The 26,914-nt window shown below is 42.6% G+C and overlaps 2 protein-coding genes across 10 annotated transcripts; one reads left to right on the top strand and one right to left on the bottom strand.

The window, feature by feature from the left end:
* Window positions 1–63: 63 nt before the first annotated feature.
* LOC143843352 (uncharacterized) lies at window positions 64–4,608 on the bottom strand. Of its 3 annotated transcripts, none has more exons than XM_077349284.1 (2): window positions 4,472–4,608; window positions 64–2,583 (listed from the first exon to the last, which is right to left on the bottom strand). In XM_077349284.1, the coding sequence occupies exon 2, from the start codon at window positions 2,549–2,551 to the stop codon at window positions 1,676–1,678; it is 876 nt and encodes a 291-aa protein (XP_077205399.1). In that variant the 5' UTR covers window positions 2,552–2,583; window positions 4,472–4,608; the 3' UTR covers window positions 64–1,675. The 3 variants fall into 3 exon arrangements, with proteins under 3 accessions (XP_077205399.1, XP_077205398.1, XP_077205396.1); XM_077349283.1 differs by having other exon boundaries at window positions 4,305–4,525; XM_077349281.1 differs by lacking the exon at window positions 4,472–4,608 and adding an exon at window positions 4,176–4,318.
* Window positions 4,341–26,914, top strand: SCLY (selenocysteine lyase). Of its 7 annotated transcripts, none has more exons than XM_077349275.1 (13): window positions 4,341–4,501; window positions 9,065–9,176; window positions 10,071–10,183; window positions 11,200–11,300; window positions 12,606–12,786; window positions 14,488–14,615; window positions 15,789–15,953; window positions 17,485–17,591; window positions 18,179–18,215; window positions 19,048–19,131; window positions 20,514–20,616; window positions 21,357–21,432; window positions 23,475–26,914. In XM_077349275.1, exons 2-13 carry the CDS (start codon window positions 9,079–9,081, stop codon window positions 23,617–23,619), a joined length of 1,338 nt encoding a protein of 445 aa, XP_077205390.1. In that variant the 5' UTR covers window positions 4,341–4,501; window positions 9,065–9,078; the 3' UTR covers window positions 23,620–26,914. The 7 variants fall into 7 exon arrangements, with proteins under 7 accessions (XP_077205390.1, XP_077205391.1, XP_077205394.1 ...); XM_077349276.1 differs by lacking the exon at window positions 4,341–4,501 and adding an exon at window positions 4,620–4,708; XM_077349279.1 differs by lacking the exon at window positions 4,341–4,501 and adding an exon at window positions 4,722–4,826.

The raw sequence follows: 26,914 nt of genomic DNA, 5'->3' as shown, positions 1-26,914 counted from the left end.
CATTAGCATCAAATGGGGATGTACAACCATTCATAACCATAAATGGAACTTTCACATCACTCATTGTCAACTCAAACACATTGTTTAATAAAGACAGTTCATATCCAGCTGAGAACCATCAAGTGATATACATACATCTGTGAACCATAGTTCCATAAATCTGCACTCTGGCAATATTGTACATCTTACTGTACATCAGAAACATTTACTCATAAAAAGCTGTATTTATGGAGGATATGCATACTGCTGAATTTCTCAGATCTTTTCTTGTTTGTTTGAGGTAATATTACACAAATGGGATATATGCATGTGTGTTTCGGTCCATGTCACCCACCAGATCATGTAACTGGCACATACCACCATGCATATAGTATGTTTGGATCTCAACCTGCCATATCTATCAAAAAAAAAAGGACCAGAAAGCAAGAAAACAGGACTTTTGCTTAGTGCTGAACTGGAAACAAAAATGCATACAACATACTACTACAATCTCTTCCTAGGCTTCAAAAATAAGAAGCTTCTGGTTCAATGGATTTTACAATTGTATTACCACTACATTTGGAATTCATAGTCTTTATGTACTCCCATTCCATGTTATGTTCCATTTCTTATACATATTAGTTTCATGTGTCTGATTACAAATTCTACTTCATCACAATCCTTCTCACCACCAATGATATTTAATTGCTAAGAATGCAGAAAATAAATAGTTGTCACCACATTTATATCTAAAGCCACTGAGTACATTTCCTGTTCTTTTCTTTCCACACAAACCCATTTTCTTAGAACTTCACAAGTCTCTTATAAACTAGCCATTTGCAAGGGCAGGCCAAGTAATCAATTTATCTCCTCCTGTGAACGCCTAGTTTTGAAAAGTACCAAACCCCTTCAAATCTCACAGAATTGTAAACTGTAGATGCTTAGTTCCTTAAAACTCACATATGGATTGAGGGGTTTTTTTTGAAGGAAACTAGAGCACTTCTGGATTACAGTTTCACAATGGGAGGGAGGCACTCTATTGGAACACCTAAAGAGTCAGCAGTTTACTGTGAGCCTCAAAAAGATCCTGCATTATGCACAAAGCTCCAAGATAATTGTCCTCCTTTTAATAACCATATGATTGGTTACCATTATTTTCTGAGTTATCAATCTTCCAGTCTTAGAGACATGGAGGATAGAATGGTCAACATGACTACCATTTTGGAGAGGAAACTGCATTGTCTCCTTTAGCAGGCTTCTATACTACACCTGGGTAAAAACTGTTATTTTTAGAAGCTTCCAGCCCAACATCAGGGCTACAAATGATTGAGAACGCCCTGTCTTTCCAGATAGCTTAATTCTGTGGTTAAATTAACCCCAAGTGAATTAACTTATTAATGTGCACTTCCAAACTAGTTCTTCTGCCTTCCTTGGCTACGCTACAGCCTTTTAATATCTAGCACTTTTAAGCTGTGAAGATACTGATACAGGCCTAAACAAATCACATCTTAACCTTCTTAGTAAGCTAAAAGCCAAGTTTCTACTGGTGTCATTGCTTTGGTGCTGTTGCTGTACATTTATGGAGCCCAACATAATATCTACATCAACTTCCAATTGATCAGGTTATTTTAAGACCTCTCCAAACTCTTTTTCAACTTCAACAGAAGCAACCTCCTCTAGCAATTCACATGTGAACTTAGCAATTTTCATATTTGTCAAAAGTCTCATAGAACCCTGGTCTGACTTTTCTGATGCTCATACGTATATGCTGACATTCATGAGGAACTGTCTCGCCATAGCTAGTTGAAGTTGCAGTCCCAGTAATCCATCCAGAAGACAGGCGCTTCCTTTTTGCCTTATGTGAAAAGGCTGCAACTCCCTTACTATGTTCAAGACAAGAGTCATCTTTATTCCTATCACTGACTTCTTCATCCGGCTGTTCCTCTCTATTGGAAGCCATTCCTTTACGCTTACAAGTTTCTTTCTCTTCTTCTGCAATCTTCCTGAAACGTTCCAGCGACTGCATTTTTCTTCGTCTTTCTAATGTTTCCATTTGCTTCTTGTCCATGAAGTCCTCAAAGTACATTTTTCTTTCACTTCTTTGATCTTCAAGAAATTTCCACTCAATGTCTGTCATCTTCACACCACTGTATTGCTCCAGTTTCTCTCTTGTAACTGTATCTGTACAAAATATATCAAAAAGCTGTTCTGAGCTCCTGTTGAAGTCATCTGCTTTCTGTGTAAACAGCTCATTTTTTCTTCGCTTTCTGGACTGATACAACTTGGAGAATTCCTCATATACCTTAAGTATATGATTTTTTATGCTATGTGTTGCTATGGTATACAAATTGCAAAATAACCAGTGTTCCTGCAAAAGTTCAGCAAGCAATTGAGCAGCATCTTCTTTGGATCTCTGGGCCTGCCCAGCCCTTTTTGGGTGCAACAGATATAGCATATTTTGGATGACATCCTTCTTTGTAGGCAGAATCCCTTGTGCAAATTCTGAAGATTCCACATAATCAACAGTTCCTAGAGTTTTCTTTGCTTTTGCTTTAGTATCCAAAGCTGCCATTGTCTCTTTCCAGATTCACTTTACCTCAAAAGCTACAATAAAAGAGAAAGAGATTAGACATTTGAATCAGAATATTCATAGCAACAAAAATACAAAAGCTGTATTTTTGAAGCTACTCACCATCAAAGCCTGATTTCAAAAGAATTCAAACTGCAATACTAGGAAGGACTAAAATATCTATAATCAAATATTTTCTACACAATTTTTCTGAACACCAACTTCTAGGATGAAAGAGACTTGAAAAACTAATAAAAGCATCTGCAAAATTAAACTGTCCCATAAAGCACCGTAATATCTCAATAAGATATTTAATCCTTGTTACCACTAACCTACATTTCCGCCAATCTTTCCGTTGGTATAGAAAGCATTTATTCCAGCAAAGCAAAAATTTAGGATGCAGTTCAGTGGCAAGAAATATAACAAACTGATATTTTATTCAGTGAAGAAAATAAGTCCATGTTTCTCCACTATAGATTTTTAGTTTATATGTATCATATGACTTCAATATGAACTCTAGATTCTAGCAATGGTTCAGGGTTTGTCTACACTACAAGCAAGTGCACCACTTATCTTACTGTCTGTGAATCAGACACATTTTCAGACCACACTATAATGAACAATCCAATGGCTGTTTTCTGCCCACTAAAAATGAATAGTATGGTGGCAAAACTGTCTTCAAAGAGCAGCATTTTCTAGCTGTCTGGAGATGAGTTACTCTTGTCTTTTCAGAAATATCTGCCACTGTTTTGAAAAGCCCCAGCTATGGTAATATAAATTAACATAACAAGCTGCTAAATGTCAGTTATTTGTACTGCCATACACTTTCTCCATATGAATGATAATGCATGTTATCAGCAAAATTCAGCCATATATTTTAATTTCCTGAACATACTTGGACAAAATTTCCTAAAATATTTAAGGGGCAGGGGTAAAAGCCTTATGCTGACTACAGAACAAAAGTATCCAAGAGGCAGCATACACAAAACATTTCCAAATGTGTGTGTTCACTTCAGCTGCTTTTAAAATCCGAATACATGCTGTCAAAGGACTCAGAAAGGCACCTTTGTCAACTTTCACAACTTAATCATCCAACTCAGTTGAGGAGACTTCAAGAATCAAGAACTTACATAAATTCTGAAATCTCATCTTTCTTTTAAATACATCTGAATAAATCAGTGGACCATCCATCATGGGGAACGCTTTCCTGCCTAGCATCTATCAAATTCGGTTTACGGAGGCTGTGGCTGGGTGTGGGTTAGCTGAGCTAACGTTCTGCTTTAAAAACGCGAGAGAGAACTACGGAGAGAGCTGAGATCGCTGGTCTGACGGGAAGATCTACATAAATGCCCGCCTAGAATTGCCCCGCCAGTACGCCACAGGCAAAATGGGCATAGCAATTCGTCCTTCACGCCTCCCGGCCTTACTCCCCCCTCCAGCAAAGAACGCCAGAAAACCACCTCCGCAGGCGAAAACAGCCCAGGTCCGAGAGGCGGCTTGCAGTGGGTGGGGCGCCGTCCTCCCTCCCTCCCCGCACACCAGGCCTCCAAACGTTCCTAGTCAGCCGGCCAGCTCGGATCCCGCCTGCCCCTTCGCCTGAGACCTGCCCGAGAGCCTCGAAACTAACCGAATCCGGGAGGACGCCAGCCGCCCGCTGCCCGTCCACCACCATCTTAGAGTAAAGGATCGCTACGCAGCGGGAAAAGGGAAATTGTCGCCCGCTCCGCCATCTTGGAAAGGGGCACGGCTCTCATACCTTGCAGCGTGAGCTCTTCTATCCTAGCGTCTCTATGGCCTAACGCGCCAGCCTCATTCACAGGCTACTTTCAAAAATCATTCCGGGGGTTGGCGACTGGTCTTTCTTCCGCACTCTCTATCTGAGGCGAAAAGAAGCTCAAAAAGGACGCGAATTAAGGAACCAACCGGGAGATAACAACGACCAATCGCTGTCAGGTAACGTTTACCGGTGGACGAAACGCTCCGAATACCGGAAGGGGAGCGGATTCCATAGGGGTTGGGTCTATCACATTCCTTCGGCGAAACCGATTGGAGCTTCGCTTTCAGCTGATTGGACGCTCAGGCACAACGGTCATAATGAGACCTTATGAAGCCCTTGGGCGGAAGCGACCGCTTCCCAATGCAAAACGCCACCGCGGGGTGGTACGTTCTTTCCAGGGACCCGTAGTCTGATTTACTAACGAGAGGGGGGCTGGGAGAGAAAACCCGCATGACGGCCGGTCTAAGACCCGTGGTTTACTATGTCGCCGTGCTAATCTCTGTACGTTGCGATGTAGAAATATGATTGGTCCGATATATGAGGAAAAAGTGTAAAGGCAGCCAATAGCTGTCGGGTGAGTTGTAGGATACGGATTGGTTGATTGTTTGAGTGAGCGTGCCGCTGTAGCCAATGGTTGCGCTCTGAGGCCTGGCGAAGGTTGGCCTTGGTAGTTCGGAAGCTCCCTGGGAGTTCTGTTTCCAGCAAGCGCTCGCCGTGGCGGCTGTGGAAGCCCAGTGGGCGGGCGCGAAGATGATTGGCGTCCCCTGTTGTTTGTCTCGAGCCTGTGCCCCTTCGAGTACCGGCTCCCTGGTGAAGGTGGAGGTTTTGTCGGGCTGTCATGGCTAATAAACTGTTCAGGGCTAGCCTCCATTTTGCCTTTCAGTTTCCACAGTTAACATCTTGCCTTGCGCGGCTTTAGTGTCAGTTTCCATGGTTGAATATATGCAAAAAGGAGTCACCTTTTCATTTATGTTCTTTCCCACCCAAAGCGAGGGAAAGCACTGAGCTCCCACTAAAGAGTCGCGTGTGCTGGAGGGAAATGTCAGTAGTCAGGTTTGCCTGGGTCCTGAAAAAAATCATCAGCTTCTGTGAATAGGCTTTGTGGACCGCAAGAAACTAATTTTACGAGTTAAGAAATACTGAGATGTCTGGGAAGGCTTCTTATTACTGTTGTGTGGTCCCTAAGTGTTCACTTTAGCAGTTAGATTCTTCATTTTTTCTTTCTTTACCCCCCTTGGGATGGGAAATCTGTGCTAAAAAGGCAGTATCTAAGCATTGAGGTGCTGGGAAAAGATGGCATGTGCTGTCTCAGCTACGCTGTCTGGCCAAGGACATGCCCACTTCATCATAATTATCAATACAGATGGTTGTGTTCCTATTATTTGATCAACAATAGGCTGTGGTTCTGTATGAGCAGTGGCTGCTAATCCACATCCCTACCCACTGAAGAGAGAGGGACCCTTGCCTAAATAACACTAACTGCAAATGTATATTTTAGTGGGTGGTTGTGGTGGGATGAGAATACCAAAAAAAAAATGGATGAAGCAAAGCAGGAAGCAAACAAAGGCATATAGTTTTGCTTTTGTGTTCTCTGTTGCCAAATGTACAAAAAGAATTCTTGTAAGAACTCATGCTTGCTTGGTGCACTATTAATCTTAATATTTACTATCCGTCTTTGTGCTGCAGCCCCACATTGGAACTGTGCAGGCGTAGGTCGGATGCAGAAAACTTTTCATTAAAGCTATAGGAGACTTAAAGCTGACCCCTCAAAATCATGCATGCACCTGCCTTCCCACTATGTATTCTAGGGGTGGAGCGCCCCCTTCCCCCAGTTCCTTTTTTGCCACTACAAGTGGAAGACATCTTTTCAACTGCTTCAATTGTGATTGTTTCAGGTTTCTTTTTCCCTTCTATGGCCTCTAAGGCTATTTTTAAAAAGTGCTCTAAGTGTGGAGTGAAGATGTCCCATGCTGATGATCATAAACACTGCCTTCTCTGCCTGGGAGAAGCTCACAATGTTGGCGCGTATTATATCTGCCAGAAATTCACTCCCTTATATACATTTTTCCCCAGGGAAAGTTGTGCTGCACCTTTCGAGAGTTTTCCTCCCCAAGATAGTCTCCCACTAATATTTAGCTCAGGAGGTGTTTCTCCTGGTTTTCTATCCTAATCCCTCTTCAAATTCAGAATGCTCCCTTCACTCCTTGGATGTGAAGAGGGCTTTACTTTAGATCGGACACGAGATTTTAGGAGATCAAAAGCTTTATTCATTTGTTATTGAATAAGAAGGGGGAATCCGCTTCAGCTAATTCCATTGCCTGCTGGGTGGTCTCTGCTATCCATGGTGCGTATGAAGTGGCTGGATTGTCCTCTCCCCTAGGGGTTCAAGCACATTCGATTCAAGCTATGGGTTTGTCCACAGCTTTTCTTCGCAGGGTTCCCCTTCCTGAGATCTATCCTGCTGCGACTTGGTCGCAAGAGGACACATTCATCAAACATTACACGTTGGATCTTTATGATAAAGACAATGCTGGTTTTGGAAGATCGGTTCTGTAGTCCTTGTTCAGGCTTACCCTTCCTCCATGGTAAGAGCTCATGAACATCCCACTGTGAGGCTGCAACACAATTGACATCTTGTGTGCAGACATACATTCCCTCCCTCTGTCCTCGCTGTGAGCCTATGGTGTTCCTTCGTGAGTTGAGCTGGACTGAGGTTTGCTCTGACCTCCCCTTCATATATTTCCTGGGCTGGCAGAAGCGTGTCAGAACTGAGGGAAAGGGGTACTGCACCCTCGGAACACATGGTGCGCCAGGCGGGAAGGTGAGCACCTGCATGGTTTTGAGTGGTCAGGAGCGCCCCCAATAAGAGCTTTAATGAAAAGTCTTCTGCAGCCAGCCTACACCTGAGCAGTCTCAATGTTTGTCTGCACACAAGACGTCAATGAACAGTGGTTATAGTAAGTTCAAGCCTGTTTTTTTTACTGCTCTGGCAGAATGTCCATCAGCTCCTGACAGCAGGAGTTCATAGCTGTGTTCCCTCTATTTTTTTTTCCTTACTGAGCCGAGCAGTTCACAGCCTGAGCAGAATATAACTGCTGTAATCTTAAAATAGGCAATGGACAGTGCAAGTCCCTGTATGGCTCGAGAGTGCTGCTGAGCAGGGCTTCCTGTTTAATGCTGCTCATGTGCACATCTTAGCAGGAACACTGGTGTCTAGCATGTCTCAAAAAAGGCGTGAGTTGGAAGGACAGATAGATGGCTAGATTTGTTGCAGGCTCTCTCACCTCTTGTGCAGTGGCGACCTGTTAGAGATCTGAACCAGTATGTTTTGAGCCTCTGGTATGTGAATTCTAAATTGGTAGTCTGGCAGTGCTTCATGCGCCAAGTCAGACAGATTTTAGTATTTGCATTTTGGGTGGCCCCATATCTAGCTTTAACTTTATCCCCACCTGTCCCCCCAGGGGTAATCTCAGGCTGAAAGCAAATTGCTTTCCGACTCAGCATAGAGTCAGGGAAAAGTCAAGCTTTAGGACTCAAAAGAGCTGGCAATAGCATTCCCCGAAGAAGAGGCTGCCCAAGTCTTGTCAGTAGTTCCAGCAACTGTTGAGGCAATGTCTCCAGATTTGCTATGGCTGCTGGCAAAGCTGGCTTCAAGTGTGCAGGTGTGGTGGCTGCAGTAGGGGACTATGGCAGCCTGTCTTGCTGGTTTTGCTACAACTGTTGCAGAAATGGCAGGTGACTATTTTGGTAATGAGTCTCCTGGGCATGGGCAGGAGCTCACCACTTAGCGTTTGCCATTTCTTCCTTCCTGCTGCTGGTTTTTCCTCTCAAGGTGTAGCCAGTCATAGAAGCCCCTGTTCTTGCCTGTTACCACTGCTGCCTACTTTTCTTGGGTGTCTGTTGTGGGGAGAGGAAAGGGAAGGCGACTGTAAGCCGCTTTGAGCCTTCTTCGGGTAGGGAAAAGCGGCATATAAGAACCAACTCTTCTTCTTCTTGGTCTGGCATATCCCTTTTTGTCCAGTCAGGAAAGTACAGGGATGTACCATGTGGTCCCATCACTCACCCAAAGAGAACAGATGTTCACTACTGGCATTCTCATCAGCAGACATTGTGGTGGGTTTCTCTGATCTAGCACTGGCTATTCTGAGTAGCAGCTGGTCCCAGTACCCTTTTGTTGCTCAATCATTTGGGGTCCTTTAACTAGTGGTGCCAAGAGATAGACCTCATACCTAATAAGATAACACAATGCAAAAGGGGAGTGGGAAGACTGGAGAAGGCCCACTTGGTAGAAAAAACACAGACTTGTGGGAAGGATGGATGAAAAAGAGGCAGAGGAGGCGTAGGCCTGAGGAAGGAATAAGACCAAAAGCTTACATGAGTCCGAGGGCCAGGAGGGACCATACACTCTGAGCTGTGGAACTGTAGGCCAAAGGGACCTCTGTAGGATTATTATGGAGGAACTGAGTGCCTCATTTTGACTGAGCTGGGTTTGTCAATCCCACTTACTTTCCCCTACTGATTATGCCAGAAAATTGAGTTCTTAGCAGAAGTAATGTGCATACAGCATGAGGGGTAGACAGTATGACATATCTGATTTGAACTAATCATCCCGGATTTTGTCTGTAGAATTATGTCACAATATTTCTGAAAAGTCAGTGCAGTGGCTATGCCTTATCTTTGGTTAATTGGCATCTGTACAGTTTGAAGTTTTTTAACAGTATATTACTTCTTTTTTAAAGGAAGTTCATGGACTATGGAAAATGTTCAAGCCAAGAAGGTGTTAGTGAACAAAGCAAAGGAGATCTGCGAGGAAATTGGCTGTGCTGGAGAAGGAAAAATGTCATCAGTCAGGTTTTCAGTTCATCTGATTTCTTTAGAGCAAGGGGCGGCTGTTTTTCATAATGCAAAGTTCCAAGATACTCTTATGTGAGCTAAGATACTCATATGTCATTTAATTTGGAAGTCAGTCCAGTTGAACTAAGTGGAAATTACTCCTGGCAAAATGCTCAAACGATTGGGTTGCAAATCTGTAACAATTAAAAGGGTCTTAGGCCAGATGTCCAGAAACAGCAAGATTATTAGTTAATTTTGCAAGTCTGATTATGAGCAAAAGCAACAAAGAATTTGGAGGTGTCAGATTCATGCATGCTTCAGATGGAGTGTTTATCAAAGCTGTTGTCACTCTTCAGTGCAAAAGAAAGACAGCAATTTTGTAAACTTCCGAATACTAGTGTCAGCTGTTCACTAAATGTAGTGACAGTTGTTCCAGGGGAAACTTTTTTCAGGTGGAAATTGTTCTTTTAACAGTCATAGTATTCATGCATCTAATTACTGGCAAAATTTTAAATTTAAATATGCAAAGAGGGGTCAAGCACCAAGCTGCTTAAAATAATAAAATAGTTTTATTGTGAAGAGAAACAAACTCTGTATAGAAAGAGGAGGGAGAGACCTAGCTGTCTCATTGTTGTATTGTTCTGCAATTTAGTCAGTCTGTTGTGGAGGCAAGCAGGGGGCAGTGTGCTCAAAGGAGCAGGAAGTCTTCAATTGAGCTGGTCAGGACACTAGAGAAGATTATTTGAAAATATCAGCAAGTTTCTGTTCTGACTATGCAAATAACACATCTCCTCTGATGCCCCTTGCAGAATAGTCTTCACATGCTGTTTAGTCATGCACAGTACAGATCTTGCATATTCCAACACTAATGCCCCTTTTATGGTAACAATCCTCCTGTTCATTTTCCTGCAGAAAGATTTACATGGATTACAATGCAACTACCCCTCTGGCACCCGAGGTGATTCAGTCAGTTAGTGAAGCCATGCGTGAAGCATGGGGCAATCCTAGCAGTTTCTACGCAGCAGGTGAGAGCAAGCTTGTATGGAAGCACAGTATGAGAGTTTCTCCTTTTGCATACAAATGGGTCTTCAGCCGAAGCTCAATTCCTTGTTCAAGACACTAGCATTAAAGATTTAGGGCCAAACTAGAGATGACAGCCAATACAAGGGAGCTGTGCAACAACAGAGAAATGCTTCAATTTCTGGTGTAATCTAGATGTTCTTCCTCAAAAGAGCACAGATATTGGAGAAACATCACATTTTCCCATCACAGTTTACAAAGCAATGGGTCAATGGAAAAACATGATATATTTGCATGTGAATTTACATTTGACTTCACTTAATTTACAAAGGTGAAACTCTGCTCAGGATTGCATTGTTAGTCACATTAATTCAGTGCAAACATTCCGGTTGTTTCATCATTGTCTGTTTTAGATAATACATTTCTTGGAGACAGGAACCTATCTACATTTGCTTGTGTAAGTCTCCAAGTCACTATTATTGCCTGTTATTATTGCCTGCAATGAAGGTTCTCCTCTATTCTGACTTGACTCTGCACATTTTTAAAGGAACAGAGATTATATATGCATTTATCTTAAATACTTTTGAGCGCTCCTGCACCATAACGTTTAAACTCAGGAATATTCATGCTGATTTGAGAGTGAGAGAGAATGCAGAAACAACCTCATTTTACTGATCATATGGAAAAGCCCTGACTGAATCTTTATCTTATTAGTGTCACTCGAGACATTCTGGCCAGTTATAGGCCAGACTTGTTTCTATTTTCAGTTTTATCCAAGTTTTCAAGATATTGTTATGAAATGGCCTTCTTTCTCTGTGAACCAGTCTTTATTACTCACTGGAACAAATATTTTTGCCACGACCACAGAACCAAATTCCTGGAATTTGTTTTTGTTCCTTAAAATCTTTCTATTGTATTGGAATAACACTTGCGTAGGCATAACCTTTCAGTATTACTGTCTTTTGAGGAATATTGTTTTCTTAGTTCTCAGTGAATTAAACTTTGGGCCTTGATTCTACAGGTCAAAGGGCTAAAGAGATCATAAATGAAGCTCGCCAGAGTCTGGCTAGAATGGTAGGAGGACAGCCTCAAGACATCATCTTCACTTCTGGTGGGACAGAGGTGAGATGGAGAAATGGCTCAAAAAGCAGTCCAGAACACACAAATAGGATTTTCTGAGCCTTCGTGGTCTACACACTATGGTTAGGGTATTGAGCTAAGACTTGAGAGACCTGTGTTCAGATCCCCATTCCGTCATGAAACTTCCTGGATGACCATAGTAAAATCATTCTGGGCCCTGACTTTCTTACCTCTCAAGGTTGTTGTGAAATGGAGGAGGGAAGAACACCTTGAGTTCCTCAGAATAGAATAAAAAGAAAAATATGACAGACTTTGGAAGAAGAGTTGGTTCTTATATGCCATTTTTCTTTACCAGAAGGAGTCTCAAAGCGACTTACAATCGCCTTCCCTTTCCTCTCCCCACAACAGACACCCTGTGAGGCAGGTGAGGCTGAGAGAGCCCTGATATTACAGATCAGTCAGAACAGCTTTATCAGTGCTGTGGTGAGCCCAAAGTCACCCAGCTGGTTGCATGTGGGGGAACGCGGTATCAAACCCAGCTTGCCAGATTAGAAGTCTGCACTCCTAACCACTAAACCAAGCTGGCTCTCTCTTTATTTGTAGTTCCAGGTTAGTATGGGGAAAAAACATTCTGAACAAACAAAGAGTTAGGCCTCTCCTGTAGAACAGGTCTAGTTTTATTTAAAACAGGTAAGGTGTGATTGATTCTTTCAAAGGATAGCTGTGATGGTCTGCAGTAAAACAGCTAGTTCCATGTCCAGTAGCACCTTTGAGCACCTTATAGATTGATTGTGTTACTGAACCAAGAGATAGACTAGTGCATTGCCCTCCAAAACTGGATTTGAAGTATCCGATAGATTAGCGATCCCCAACCTGTGGGCTGCGGACCACATGTGGTCCTTCGACTAATTGGAGGTGGGCCCCGAAGGACGCCTTCTCCCCCCCCCCTCCCGGCCCTTTACTTCACCCCCCCCCGGCCCTTTACAACACACTTCGGGTGTCATTGTCTCCCATCACTCCCAGATAGGACTATCTCGTTGCAGAGAAACAAGCTCAGGGTTCCCATTGATTTGTCATTGTCATGAGTTAAAATTTCCATGAAAATAAAATGTTCCTTATGTTCATTGTTGTGGTGTGTCTGTATCTTATTTTGAAGGGATGTTTAAACATTACCATAGCGATCAGAGAGCGTTAGGGCAGTGGTTGAGAGTAGAGAACTACCCCCCCCACCGGGCCTCAGTAAAAGGCGTTGAGTGGTCCCCAGCGTTGAGTGGTCCCCGGTGATAAAAAGGTTGGGGACCACTGCGATAGATGACAATAGGATTTGTATTCTATTCTTTCCTGCAGGCAAACAACTTGGTGATCCACACTGCAGTGAAGTATTTTAGAGATAGCAACAAGCAGAGGCATGATGGGCTTAGAGATCAAAAGAAAATTTGGGGGACACATCCACATTTAATTATTTCCTGTGTTGAACATGACTCAGTCCGCCTCCCTGTGGAGCACTTGCTGAAAGAACGTGAGGCTGGTGAGTATTAACGACTGTAGAAGATGGTCAAGGATCACTGAATAATTTTGCTTCCTACCTATTCTCCAACTTTGAACTTCTCTTGTCCAGCAGTTGCAGTTTTACAGTTTCCAAGTGAGGCACAAATTAATTAATTTATTTATTAATCAATTAATTTATTTATTAATTTATTTATATTTTTATACCGACCTTCCCTACGGCTCTGGGCAGTTTACATGAAACATTTAAAAACGTTTACATAGAACAAATGAAACAAGATAGTGGTAAAATAATAAAAGCAAGCCAGATAAACATATTAAAAGAGTCACCTAACTAAAACTTTAGCTTCCCAAAATGATATTAAACATGAAAGGAAAGAGCAATCTCTGAGTCCTCTTGAAATTACCACTGTCTGGAGTATGGCTAGTGACTGATTTCATAGTTCATCAGTGGACACCAGCCTTGTCCCAGACTGGATCACTAAATGATTCTCAGAGCCAGATTTTAATGATCAAGAAGGTGCAGCTTCAGATATTGTAAAACTAGAAAAGGACATAATATGCTATGATGATCTTGCCCTCTTACTTGCAGGACTTTCCCTTCTGTCTTCTTTCTTGCTGAGCAGTTTGCATATCTATTTTTTTCTTATTTGTTGGTCTATGGCTTTTCACCTAGTCACTTTATTATATATACACATATACACATATACACACACATATATATATATACACACACACACACACACACATATACACACACACACACACACACACACACATATATATATATATAAAATAAAGGCCAACAGAAATACATCTAAGACGTCTAGTTGGGTCTCTCTCACCTGCTCTCATTACCTCCTCTCACTCTTAGAGAATCAGAATGGATATCAACTGGTTGCTGATAATTATTGATTTTTGTCAACTGTTTTTAACATGTTTTAATGAATATTATCTGTTTTTTAATGTGATGGAATTGATACTACATATTGAATGTTGTAAATTGTCCTGAGACAGCTAGTCTGAGAGAGATGATATAGAAATTGAAGAAAATGCTGGCTCAGCCAAAGGAACTTATGGAGGAGACAAAATCACAGTCTTATATTTTTGAAATGGCACACAAGAGGCTTTGAAAGGCCAAAATAAACAAAATGCTTTATTTAACTTGGAGGAGATAGTCATGTGGAATCAGGTGTAGGATGTATGAGGGGAACAGATAATAAAACTGAGGTAACTTTGTATTCACACACACACCAGATAATTTGTTGCTAACAAGTAAAGTCTGCTATTCAACAAAATCCTGCTTTATACACAGACCCTGGATCACTCCTCTTTTCTAGAAGCTATTTCTCATGTGGGCAGAGATTACTTCTCTTTACTAGAAGCCATTTTCCTTTTTTGTTTGAATGAGAAACCTCCTTGATCTCTCTTAGCTTCCTTCCCGGTCCAAAGTCATTGCTTCACTGTCTCTTCTTCAACTTAGTTCCCAACTGTCAACTCCTTAACCGACTCTCTCAACAGAATTCAATTCAAATTACCTGTCATTCAAAGGTTTTCAGACTCTGTTAGGCGTTAAGCTTTGACAGTCTGTCACCTAGGTACATGAACATTAATTTCCTATCATGCTGCTTTTCCATTACACATATTCTGAATCTGATCCAAGAAGTAGTGGAATTGTAGACAAATGCATTGAGCCTTAACTTGTTTGCATGCTTATTTTCAGAAGCCAGTTTTGTCCCAGTGTCCAAAGCAACTGGGCAGGTAGAAGTAGATGATGTTGTTGCAGCAGTCCGCCCAACCACGTGTCTTGTTTCAGTCATGCTGGCCAATAATGAGACTGGAGTTATCATGGTGAGTTGCTCCTTTAATTTTTATAGCCCACATGCTCATGGGGAAAGACTTAAGCTTTCTGCATGTGGCAAAATAATTCACCAGGCATACCTAAGCATATCGTCTCAGAATCCTCAGGCTACTCCAGAGATTCCTAGCCAGGGTTCTGGGGAATCCTGGAATTATGCAAGATCTCCCCAGGAGTTATGTGGCCTTTCCCAAAAGTTTGGATGGCCATTGACATCACTAGATGCCACTGGAGTCCACTTCCCCCTGTTGCTGTACAGGCCTGTTCTCTGAATGGAAATGGTAAATGATTGATCTGATTGGCTGGCTCCCACATCTTACTTATGCACCCTCTGAAGGGACAAGTCACAACTTCCCGGGTTCCTCAAAATTATAAACAAAATTTCTGGGGTTTCTCCATGGTCAAAAGGTTGAAAAGGCTGGGCTATTCAATGCGGTTGATTCCCAGGGAATAGCGTTTAAAAATGGAACTGTTAATATTGAATATTCATGGAGAAATTTCATTGGTTTTCTTCTTTCTCATTCTCCCTTTGCATTAACTGTTTTTCTTTCCCATTATTCTTTTTCATGTTACACTGTTAGCTAGTCATGTATCCTACAAGCTTTCTCCTAATAGTTTTTCAGTAGCTTGAGTTAAATTATGCACACAAAATAAAACAGGAAGACCAGAAAAATAGCAAGTAGCAGGCAAAGTATCAGTTCAAGATCAAAATTGGAGTTCTAAATGACTTCAGCAATTCTAGTCATATTAGAGATTGGGATGATACATGAAATAGACTCTTTGACTCAGGATAAGGACTGATTCAGCAGTATCCTTTGGGCCCCCAGACCCTCTCCTGATCTGAACCCAAACTAACCAACCTATGGGATCATGGCTAGAAAATTGTTGTTATGATAAATATTACAATGCTTGTTGCCTTCAGCTATGGAACCCACTATTATTGTTGTTGATGTTGATGTGATGAATTGTTCTGTATTATACCTACATTTTGTGTAAATAACACTGAGCCTTATGGGAGAGTGGTATATAAATAAATAACATAATTAACAAATAAAGTGCAAAGCAGCCCTAAGTGGTCACAAGTCACAGTAGCATCAAAGGTGGTAAGTAGTACTTTCCTCAGAGCAAAGCTCCCTGACCTCAGATTGTGTTTGTTTTCTCATTAGCCCATCTCAGAACTCAGTCAGCAGATTCAAGCTCTCAACAAGAGGAGAGTGGCATCTGGTCTGCCACAAATCTTTTTACATACAGATGCAGCCCAGATGATAGGAAAGGGCCGAGTGGATGTGCAGGATCTGGGAGTGGATTATCTCACCATCGTGGGGCACAAGGTATGGCTGTCCTCTCTTTGGACCTTTCTGTATGTTGTGTAAGTGATGGCAACCAAGGTAATAGTGATGTTGGAAACTGCATGAGGCATGCATCTTCTAACCATAATTCCCATTCCCAGTCTTGAATACTGTCAGTTTTCACAGCCTGTGAAGCCTTTACAAGTAAGAGTTCCATAGAAGAGGATTAATTAAGATTTGACAAACAACAAACTTCCAGCCATAAATAACATTTCTCCCCATCAAAGACCCTTTCAGCTGTAAAATCAGTAGAGCCCCTATCAATGTAGAGTAACCTGGAACGGAGTAGGATGAAAAGAGGGTTAGGAGATGTGCACCATGAGATATGCACTTTCTGAGCCCAATTGCTGCTCCAACCTCCCCTGTGCAGAGTAGGAAAAGGGGAGGTAAAAATACCTTTCTCTCATTCGCATTGCCCAGGTTTGGAGTTTGATGCAGAGATTGCTTTTAGGATTTGTTCAGCAGGAAACTTTTCATGTGTAGGTTGGATACACACTTTTCTTGGATGCTTAGGGCTGATCCTGCGTTGAGCAGGGGGTTGGACTAGATGGCCCCTTCCAACTCTATGATTCTGTGATTCTGTGTACTCATGCTGTAGTTCTGAGGGTAAGAGAAATCACTTATCCCAACTTTTTTAACATCATAATTCCAAGGCGGACCTAAGAGTGCACAGTGCACTCTTTGTGTTTAATGCATATAAAAAATTTCCCCACTAGATGGTGCAGAATGTTCAAAGTTTTTGCACTGTGTTGGAGCATGACATGGCCGGGCCATGATCCATTATAGCTTTCTCTTATTCTCTGCCAGGATTCATCTGAGTGTTTTGGTAAACCCGAATATGTAATTATTGAACTAATTGTGATATCTGAAAGTATGTTTACTGTGTGGTTTTAAACATGCAAAGCTACTGACAACAAGTGGAGGAAATACGTGGATCTGTCCATTGTATAATGTATAAAGGTAAAGGTAAAGGTATCCCCTGTGCAAGCACCGAGTCATGTCTGACCCTTGGGGTGATGCCCTCTAGCGTTTTCATGGCAGACTCAATACGGGGTGGTTTGCCAGTGCCTTCCCCAGTCATTACCGTTTACCCCCCAGCAAGCTGGGTACTCATTTTACCGACCTCAGAAGGATGGAAGGCTGAGTCAACCTTGAGCCGGCTGCTGGGATCGAACTCCCAGCCTCATGGGCAGACAGCTTCAGACAGCATATTGCTGCCTTACCACTCTGTGCCACAAGAGGCTCCTTGTATAATGTATACAGAGGCGCTAAGAAAAGTATAAAAAGTGATCTGTGACAGTGTCTGTAAGATCCCTCTATACTTTTATCTTTGTTTTCCTTTGGTAGCAGCCAAGTTTTCTCTCTCAAGCATTAATTTTCACTTTTCCTCTTTGGGTGAAAACTCATTTTATGACCTATGCTAGTTTTACTTGTCCTTGTTGTCTCTCATATTAGGATCTTTACTTAGTTCTTGTCCGGAGTTCAAAGTTATATTTGTAATTTATTGTTGCAGTTTTATGCCCCGCGGATCGGAGCTCTGTATGTGCGAGGACCTGGAATTGCCACCCCTCTCCATCCCATGCTGTATGGAGGTGGGCAGGAATGTAATTTTCGTCCTGGGTAAGACAGTGGAAGGATGGGTGGGCCTAAAGCCATTGAGAGGCCAGTATTGGAATCTATGAGCAAAGGCTCCCCTGTTTTCTATTGAGATTGACAAGTTGCAAGATGAGGCAGTAAAAAGGAAATGTTATTAATCTCTTCAGATATTTTCCTGTGAACCTATGTTTGTACACTGCATGTACATAAACAAGTAACTGAAATTCTCATTTGTTGGGAAATTTGCATTGCTTAGTTCATTAGTCATGTTCTTCATGGTGCAGGGAGTTTAAGGATATGCAGGTAGGCAGTATGCCAAGACTGTCCAGAAAGCTATCTCTCACTGAATGTGTATGTAGGCTACTTATTCATAGGAGGTGTATGGTGAAGGACGTTTTATAATGTTTGAAGGTTGCCATAGATCTTAAATATTTCTCTACTGGTTTAGAATAGATCCCCTCTGGACTTTTGGGTTAACAAGAGCAGGCTTCTTTTTCCACTTACTCCGCCATCTTCAGTACCTGAGTTAATTGACCAAATAGGTAAAGTACCTGTGCTGCGTGCATTGTGCTGTGAATATCTACAAATACTCTTCTTTTTTTCTGTTTTAGGACTGAGAATACACCAATGATTGCTGGTCTTGGTAAGGTGAGTTAATTAGTAATAATAAGGCAGGTACAGACTGAACACTGATGCGATCTTTGTTGCACAGCTTTCTCTAGTGTATTGTATTCCTTTGCTAAAAGGGCGAAGCAAGCACATCTTCTTGTAGCAAAACAAGGTTCAAACTCAGACTTAGAACATTGCTGTTATATTTATTTAAAGGCAACACAGCCAAGTGAGCTGGGATTTCCTCCTGGAAGTGGCAGTGCTCTCATGCCAAAGAAAGGACAGAGTTTTACGTTGTGTTATTTTGATTGGCATGTGAAGCAAGAGCTCCCCATGCGCGCTACTTGCGTACCTGTGCAGCACAGAGCAGTGCTGAGGGGAAATGCCTTCTAGCAAACACAAGGAGGGCCCGTTGTTGAGAATTGGATGAAAAACCAAAGGCTGTGATTCTAGAAGCATTGTTGAGAGCAATTGGAGAAACTGTCCAATAGCTACAGGAAAAAGATGGTGATACCACACTGGCTGCTAAGTATGTAGGGGGAAGAGAACAGTGTACAGAGGTATGGATGCTGAGCTTTCTTTCAGCTGATGGTTCCCTTGGAGGTGAACAGGAGAATGCTCAGGTAAAAAATCTGTATAAATTTTCCACCATCTCTGACAAACCCTCTGTTAGATCAACATAAGGAGAGGCATTTCAGATAAGGTCTCTGAGGATTCCATTCAGATAGGTTAACAGTGCTGTCCTGCCAGTTCCAGCACTAAATCTGGTAACTGATGACTTGCTTTAGTTTCTGTCTGCTTGGACAGTCTAGGGACTTATTATTCTGCTATTTTTAAAATCAGACTTACATTTAAAGTTTTTCTTTTGCAGGCAGCAGAACTGGTGAACAAGCATTGTGAACTATATGAAGCTCACATGAGGAAAATCCGGGATTACCTGGAAGAGAGGCTTAAAGTGAGTGTCAATTTTCAGCCTTTGTGTGGGGAAAGGAGATGGTTTCATGAAAACTGTGTTATGTCAATTTGCTTATTTAGATGTTTATAATTGGCATTTCTCCCCAGCGAGGAGGACACAGAGCAGCTTACAATACTGTTCTCCAGATAATAACCACCCTGTGATATAGGTTAATTTAGCCCAAGTTCATTCAGTGAGCTTCCGTGCAAGAGTGGGGATTCGAACCTTCATGTCCCAGCTTCTAGTCCAACAGTCTCATCGTTGTACATCTCTTGAGTGTATTTACACATATTGGAATCAGAAATCATTTTCACTCTTGTTAGGAGAGATTGAGAAAGCTGAATTCAGATAACGATGGGGAGATAGACAAACTCTGCCGAGGAGTGGAAATAGAAATGGGCACCACCAGTATTTTCTGTTTCCCTGTCACCACCACAATGAATGCAGAGGCATTTGCATTGGCCACAGATTTCTCACATCGGAGCTTCATGTGTACTCTCCTCTGTCAGCTACCATTTCCCTGATTGCCCCCCCCCCCCACATGTCACCAGTGGGTTTCTTTTACTTAAAATATGGTAATTACTGTTGTGTTCTTACATTATAACAATTTATTGCCACAGTCTATTCATTTCTCTGAATTCCCAGTTTTCATTTTTAAAAGTCCTTGTCATAGTTGATAAACACCTTTCCTCTTATGTCTCCACAATGAAAATTGCTGGGGACTTACTTTTTAAAACCTGAAAGCTAGGAATTCTGAGGAGCTGGTAGATTATGATGATACATGGTTATTGTGCAACAGTGGAATGATGCAAGAAACATGGTGCCAGTGAAGGTGGGCCCTTTTAAAGTGTACATTTTCCCACCCAGACAACTTGCTGAGGCACTTGGGCTACACTGTTTTGGAAAAATTGTACCAAAACTAGTTAAAGAAAGAACGTTGAGGGTGGGAAAAGTATGGAGAGTGGATGAGGCAGAAAAAAATCTGTGTGTGGACACAGCCATATACTGAAAGAGTTGGGATGGGAAAGACAGCAAATCTGTGTGCAAGAGTCCAAGCTTCTGTTTACTTTATTGGGGCAGGTGCAAGAGGTGGAAAACTACTGGGATTCTTGAATTCTTGAACATGCTCACTTCATCAGGCCTCTTACTGGTAAAATGCTATTTATACGAATGATCATTTTGGGTTATGGTAACTACCGCAGCATGGCCGTAACATAGGAGTAGCCTTTGCTGTTATGCCAGCAAGGCTCGCAGTCAGAATAATAGCTCACAGCCAAAATAATTGCCATTTCACAAGACTCACACCCCAAATAATTAAACCCAGTTGGGGTGGGGGAATCGGTAATTAAAGACATGTTGAAGTCTTATTTGCAATATTCCAGGCTGTGTTTGAAGAACAAGGAATCCATTTCAACTGTCGACTGGAAGGCTCTAGGCGACTCTGCAACACCAGTAATTTTTCTATACTGGGTTCAGGATTACAAGGTAACCCACTATGGCTCTAAATGTGCACAATCCCCATAGGGCTGCCATCAGACTCAGGAGGTATAATCCATATCCAACAAAAATAGATGATAGTTTTGCTTGTACAGTCCAAGACTGTCCTGTTGATACATTTTTAATTTTTTTAAATTTGGGGCAAATAATTTCCCCAGGTGCTATTTCAACTTGGGTGAATGATAGATGTGGACACCTGAGCAGAATCAGGCCTCAAGACTTTAGAAATAATTTTCTCTGCAGTTGCTCAGTGGTTGTTAAACTGTATTGTGTAGTTTGGCCATCTTATCTACCTGAAAAAGAATGCTTGCTGTCTTCCTGAAAGAGTGGTCTAGAAAAGTACTGAGAAGCATAAATGAATGTAAGGTTTTAGAAGTGTGAACTTCTTGCATGAAGCAAGAGAATATAACTTCCAAACATAGCTTTCTTGGTACCCCCCATACTCACCCCCCTACTGATTCCATGTAAACTGACTTTTGCCATTAAAGTCCAACTTTTTCTTACATGTAAATGTGTATTTGACAATTGTAAATGTATGATATGAATTGAACTTGTAGTATTTGCGCTTCTTACATTCACACCAGCAATAAGGATCGGATGCTGTGCTGGGCAGGTTGGCCTGGTTATGTATCTTGGCTGCTGGTTGTTGAACTGTGGCCTGTTCATGCACCCATGTCCTTGTATCTCGTATGAGATGAGTGAGGATCTTTGCCTTGACTTCTCTGCAGGTCGATTGGTGCTGTCGCGGTGCAAGACTCTCCTTGCCAGTGTTGGTGCTGCATGCCACTCTGACACGGATGACCAGTAAGGAATCACATTGGTAAAGCTGGGTTTATTGTTTTGGAGGGAAGAAGTCCAAGACTGAAGGGAAAAGAATACAGCAACTTTGAAAGCAATTACTCCACTTGGGATTGCAGCCTCAGAGTCATAAATTGACTAAATGCTGTTGAGAGTATCCTGAAAAGTGTTAGTAGAATACTGTTGTATTAGGACTGACTGTATTATCATGAACCTATGAATGCTTGCGCTCTGCTGGCCCTCATCACAAGACTCGGAATGTGCTGCCAGGGTCAGGGCATATCAGCTTCTAAGACAGGAATGAGCAACATGTGAAGGAATACTAGGAGAGGGAATGGCTGCCATTGTGTTTCTGTCCTGCATTATTACCAGCAGTCAGGGAGCAGAACTCATGCAAGTCTACTTGGAAGTAGGTGTGTGCACACAAAAATGGCATTTTTGAGGGATTTGGTTTTTATACCTCACTTTTCGCTACCAAAATGTGTCTCAAAAAGGCTTACAGTCGCCTTCCCTTCCTCTCCTGACACAGCTGAGAGAGCTCTGACAGAACAGCTCTAATGGGACTGTGTCTAGCACAAGGTCACCCAGCTGGCTGCATATGGAGGAGCAGGAAGTCAAACCCGGCTCTCCAGATTAGAGTCTGCTGCTCTTAAGCATGACACCATACTGGTTCTTGTTTCAGAAGGTGGTTAATGCTGAATGTCTCTGGACAGTGCAACAGAATAATCCTGTTGTATTAGTACCAACCAAATTGTCACAGAAGAGTGAACAGGCTTTTGAGTTGCCCAGAATTCTTGGAATTCTCATCAGAATAGATGTTTCCTTTAAAAGAAAAGTAGGCATGAGAGAAAAAGATGTTTCAAGGCATGATGGTATGCCCCAAACTAGCAGTTTGTAACCTTCACAATGGAGACTGGGAGATGTTGCATATTTAGATCATTACAGAGTGATAAGCACAAAACACATTTTGATCTATCGTAAAAATAAAATCCAGCAATTTGTCAGAACTCCATCAGTAGAATGTTTGGCCAAACTGGTTTATGTAAACTGTTCTTACTCCTGCTGAATGCTCACAGGAGAGCTGCATTTAGCTCAGTCTTCTGGGACTTGAAGCAGGCACTTCAGACTGGTCACTGAGTCAGATGATCAACCTAGGATGAGAATGCCATAAAGTGCTTTCAGTTTGAATAGAAGCTTCAGTGTAGTATGACAGATCAAGTGTCCCAGCACTGACTTGCTCCCCTGCTGTTATGTGCTGTTTATCACAAACAGTGGGGACAAGAAAGGTGAAACATGAACACCCACCCCCTGGCCTTGTGCATGAGCACATAGACATGGCAGTTTGGTAACCTGGGTAGCTCTGGAGCCAAATCTGTAATTGTGACCTAACCAAAATTTAGGCCTTCCGCTCCAAGGTCTGTCCCAGAGAAAGTATGTGTACTGTCTTTTGTGAGTGCATAGGGGTGAGTCCCCAGAATGACAGACACTAGGTCAGTGGGTGCCTGGATTGGCCATTGCAGTCAGAAGTGGTGTCCCAGACACTGTTCCACCCCTAGCGGCTCTCCCAAAATGTTAGAGCCACCAATGGTTATCTCACAAAAGACACTCCTTCCACTGGCAGACCCTCCTAACCTGCATAGCACTCCAATGTAATTAGGGGCCATAATGGATTTACCAAAAAGCTAAGAATAGCCAGAAATAGATGCCCACAGTGCTACAAACATCAGCACTATCACATACCCACCACTCCGTTGCAGGATGACATGGGAGGGTGGACACCACCTTGCCTAGGGAGTGGGGGAAAGGATAGGAGGGCTGATATGAGCTTCCTGGGACCCTGTGGGCAGTGAGGAGAGTGGGTGCTGGAGTGGGGCAGCTTTGCCATCCTAACTCAGAGCACCCCAGATCCTTGGTCTGGCCCTGTTTGGGGAATGCTGGAGAAATTAATGAGAACACAAATCTATGTGTTTAGGATTGTGGTGCAGGTTTTCTGCTTTACAGACATAGGTTTCTCATATGCATTTCCTAAATTCACTTTTACTTTCCAGGCCATCCTCAATCCTGCTTAGCTGTGGAATTCCTTACAGTGTGGCACAGAATGCCCTGCGCCTCAGTGTGGGGCGAGATACCAGCAAAGAAGATGTGGACCACATTGTGGAAGATTTGAAGCAGGCTGTGGCTCAGTTGCGATAGGTCAGATTCTCAATAGGTCAAGCCACAGGAGAGGCTGGGAGTTTTGTCAGTGAATTTCTCTGTGGAGCTCCGATTGGATCACGGCACCATTATCAGAACATTGTTTGCCTGCTTTGTAAAAGGCGGGAAACCTATCTGAAAGCTCACTCACAGAATTCCCAGCCCCTTATGTAGATTAGCTCATGGTTGCCCATGGTTGCTCACTGGCATTATTAAGTAAGCTAACCCAGTCTCCGTTTCCCATTGCTAACACTTGACAGCATCAAGGAGAAACTACAGCCTTATTTATTTATTTATTATTGGATTACTATACTGCCCTATTCCCATAAGGGCTCTTCTCTCTCCTCTGATATTGGAATTGTGTGGAATGACTACTAATGATTCCTAAACCTCTGAGTGCAGTGGACCATTCTGTGTAGTGATGAAAGTAGTACTTCCTTTGGAAATCGGTGTTCATAAGGCCTTTACTTGGAGGATAATCTGCCTGTGATGTTTCTAGCTGGGTGGATGGGTGAGATTCCTGTATTTATTTATTTATCCTTTAGATTTCTATTCCATCACTTTCCGAGGACTCGTGGCAGCTTACGTATAAAACAATAAACCCCCCTATAAAACCAATCAACCTCTTAAAATAGTCCCCAATCCTCCCTGATCTTCTACCAATCACTACAGGGTGGGGGTTTGTCTGATGGTACAATGTTGGCTGGAGGAGGGGCCCAAGTTGTTCCTGACCCCGGCCTCAACCAAAGACCTGACAGAAGAGCTCCCTTTTACAGACCCTGAGGAACTTAGATAGCTCTGTCAGGGCCCTCAGCTCTTCTGGGAGCTCATTCCACCAGGTCAGGGCCAGGACCAAAAATGCCCTGGCCCAGTTTGAGGCCTGGTGTGCTTCCCTGCGGCTAGGGACCACAAGCAGATTAGCACCCTCAGAACAAAGAACCTTGTGGGGGGGCATAAGGAGACAAGCAGTCCCTCAGGCAGGGCCCAAGCCACGGTTGGCCTTAAACATTAATACCAAAACTGATCTGGGCCACAACTGGCAACCAATGCAGCTGTCTCAGCACAGGCTGGATGTGGGCCCTGCAAGGTGTACCTATGAGGACCCTAGCAGCTGTGTTTTGTACCAGCTGCAATTTCCGGGTCAAAGACAAGTGCAGGTTCACATAGAGCTACATAGAGTTACAGAAATCGTTCCACCTAAATCTCCCCTAAACCTCTAAGCCAGGGGTAGTCAAACTGCGGCCCTCCAGATGTCCATGGACTACAATTCCCACGAGCCCCTGCCAGCGAATGCAGTTTGACTACCCCTGCTCTAACTCATTAAGTTAGGCATTTAATGCACCAACTTTAAACTCTTGAGGCGGAGCCGTCATATGCTGCTACCACCGTCACCACCATCTGTGCTTGAGCTTGGAATGGCATTGTAGATTATGGAGGTCTCAGGGTGGATTCACGGAAAGCATCTGAACACTGCCAACTACATGCACAGGTGGGTAGCCGTGTTGGACTGAAGCAGCAAAACAAATTTAGAGCCCAGTGGCATCTTTAAGACCAACAACGTTTTATTCAAGGTATGAGCTTCCATGTGCAGGCACCCTTCCGCAGATACAGTGTCATGGAAAACTGAGTTGCCCGACTTGAGCAGACAGGGATCAAGGGGGCAAGTGGTTGTCCTCAATGAACCTAGCGATTTGTCCACTTCGGATAAAGAGAGCCACCTGAAGCCATCAAATCTAAGCCCTCATAAGCGTAATTGTGTATTGTACACTGCCCTGAGGAGGGTGGAATATAAATGAATAATAATACATTAAAGTAATACATTGATTTAACCCTTGACCTGACATGGGCTTTGACTCAAGTCTGGTATTGGCCCTTTAACACTAGAAAAGGAAGGGAGATAATGCAGAAAGTTTTATTTTCTAGCATGGAAAAAAGGCAACTGAAGAGAGATGGAGAGGGCAGGAAGGAAACTGAGAAAGAATGGCAAGGGATAATTCGTTCAGGTTTTATAGCAGCAGCCTGGAATTTTGTAACCCTGATAGGTATTTAAGTGGATTATTGTATGGAGGTGCTAAGGATAAGAGTGTGTGTAGTTAAAATACTGGATGCTTTGTGTAGGGTAGACAATATCTATTATGTAAGTGCAAAATCTGTGTGTGCATTCTGGCACAGAAGGAAATACGTTCAGGTGCCACATTTCAGTACAGAAGAGGAAGTTTCTCTTTCCTAGAGCATCATTGCATTCCCTGAATTTTGTTCACTGGAACTAATCCCACAGTTAGAGGATAGTTCTTTTCATAACCAGGAAAATGGGAATCATTGACTTTTGGGAAGACAGACTGTTCTCATATATGGATTTGTTAGGAATGCAGGAGATTTCTGAAATACAGGAATTTTGCTATGCCCTCTTTGCCAGTGATTGGTACTAGATGTACCTAAGGATTTATCACATTTGTAGGAATAAACAGGTAACTTTTTGGTTTCTTTCCTGGCATTTGGACAATATCAGCAATCATTAGTATCTCCGCTTTGGGTCCTTGAAAAGAGGACTCATCAGGCACAGGAAAACCTCAGATCTACCACTGGTGAAGAAAGATTGTTTGAAGAAGTGACTTCTGAAGACCGGGGAAAGTGAGGACACTTGCATCAGTCTGAAATACATTAGTTTAAATTAATTTTTCTTGAAATCTTTTGGGTTTCATGACTACGGTAGAAAGGATTTTGACCAAATAGTTAAGTCAGATCTTGAGGAGACCAGGGTTTATACAGGTTTAAGGTATTGGTACTTACCTTTAAGGGCATTTGTGGTCTGGGCCTGGTGTACCTGGGGACCACCTTTTTGCCTACATCCCCTGCAGAGCCCCAAGGAAGTACATCTGGCCTCAATCAGGGCTAGGATGTTTTTTGGTGGAATGAATTCCCATAGGAGAAATGAGCCCTGACAGAGCTGGCACAGTTCTGCAGAGCTTGCAAGACGGAGCTCCTCCGTTAAGCTTTTTGTTGGGGCCAGTAATCCTACGACCTCTGTTGGAGCACCCTTTTTAAAAAATGCCCCCACGAGAACACCTTGACATGGAAACAGACCCACTGAAAGGGTTGGTGCTCGAAATAATAATAGGTGATGCTGCTTTAAGCTACGGTTGTGATTTTAAGTGGTTTTAGATTGGTTTATTATATTATTAATTTTAAATTATTTTGAACCTCTATTATTGTTTGTTGTGATGTTGCATACCACCCTGAGCCAGCTGCTGGGAAGGCAGTATAGAAATCAAATAAATAAAATTTAAAATGTGTA

This window comes from Paroedura picta, chromosome 8 (genome assembly GCF_049243985.1).
Source record: "Paroedura picta isolate Pp20150507F chromosome 8, Ppicta_v3.0, whole genome shotgun sequence".
NCBI lineage: Eukaryota > Metazoa > Chordata > Lepidosauria > Squamata > Gekkonidae > Paroedura > Paroedura picta.
Note: the sequence above shows the minus strand (reverse complement) of the source record. Positions and strands in the feature narration are given on the sequence as shown.

Bases quoted from the DNA above. Each gene is read 5' to 3' on its own strand.
- LOC143843352 (XM_077349284.1), bottom strand. From the start codon at position 2,551: ATGGCAGCTTTGGATACTAAAGCAAAAGCAAAGAAAACTCTAGGAACT.
- SCLY (XM_077349273.1), top strand. From the start codon at position 8,363: ATGTACCATGTGGTCCCATCACTCACCCAAAGAGAACAGATGTTCACT. The intron at 10,184-11,199 runs GTGAGAGCAAGC...TTGATTCTACAG, and splicing joins TAGCAGTTTCTACGCAGCAG to GTCAAAGGGCTAAAGAGATC. The intron at 12,787-14,487 runs GTGAGTATTAAC...GCTTATTTTCAG, and splicing joins GCTGAAAGAACGTGAGGCTG to AAGCCAGTTTTGTCCCAGTG.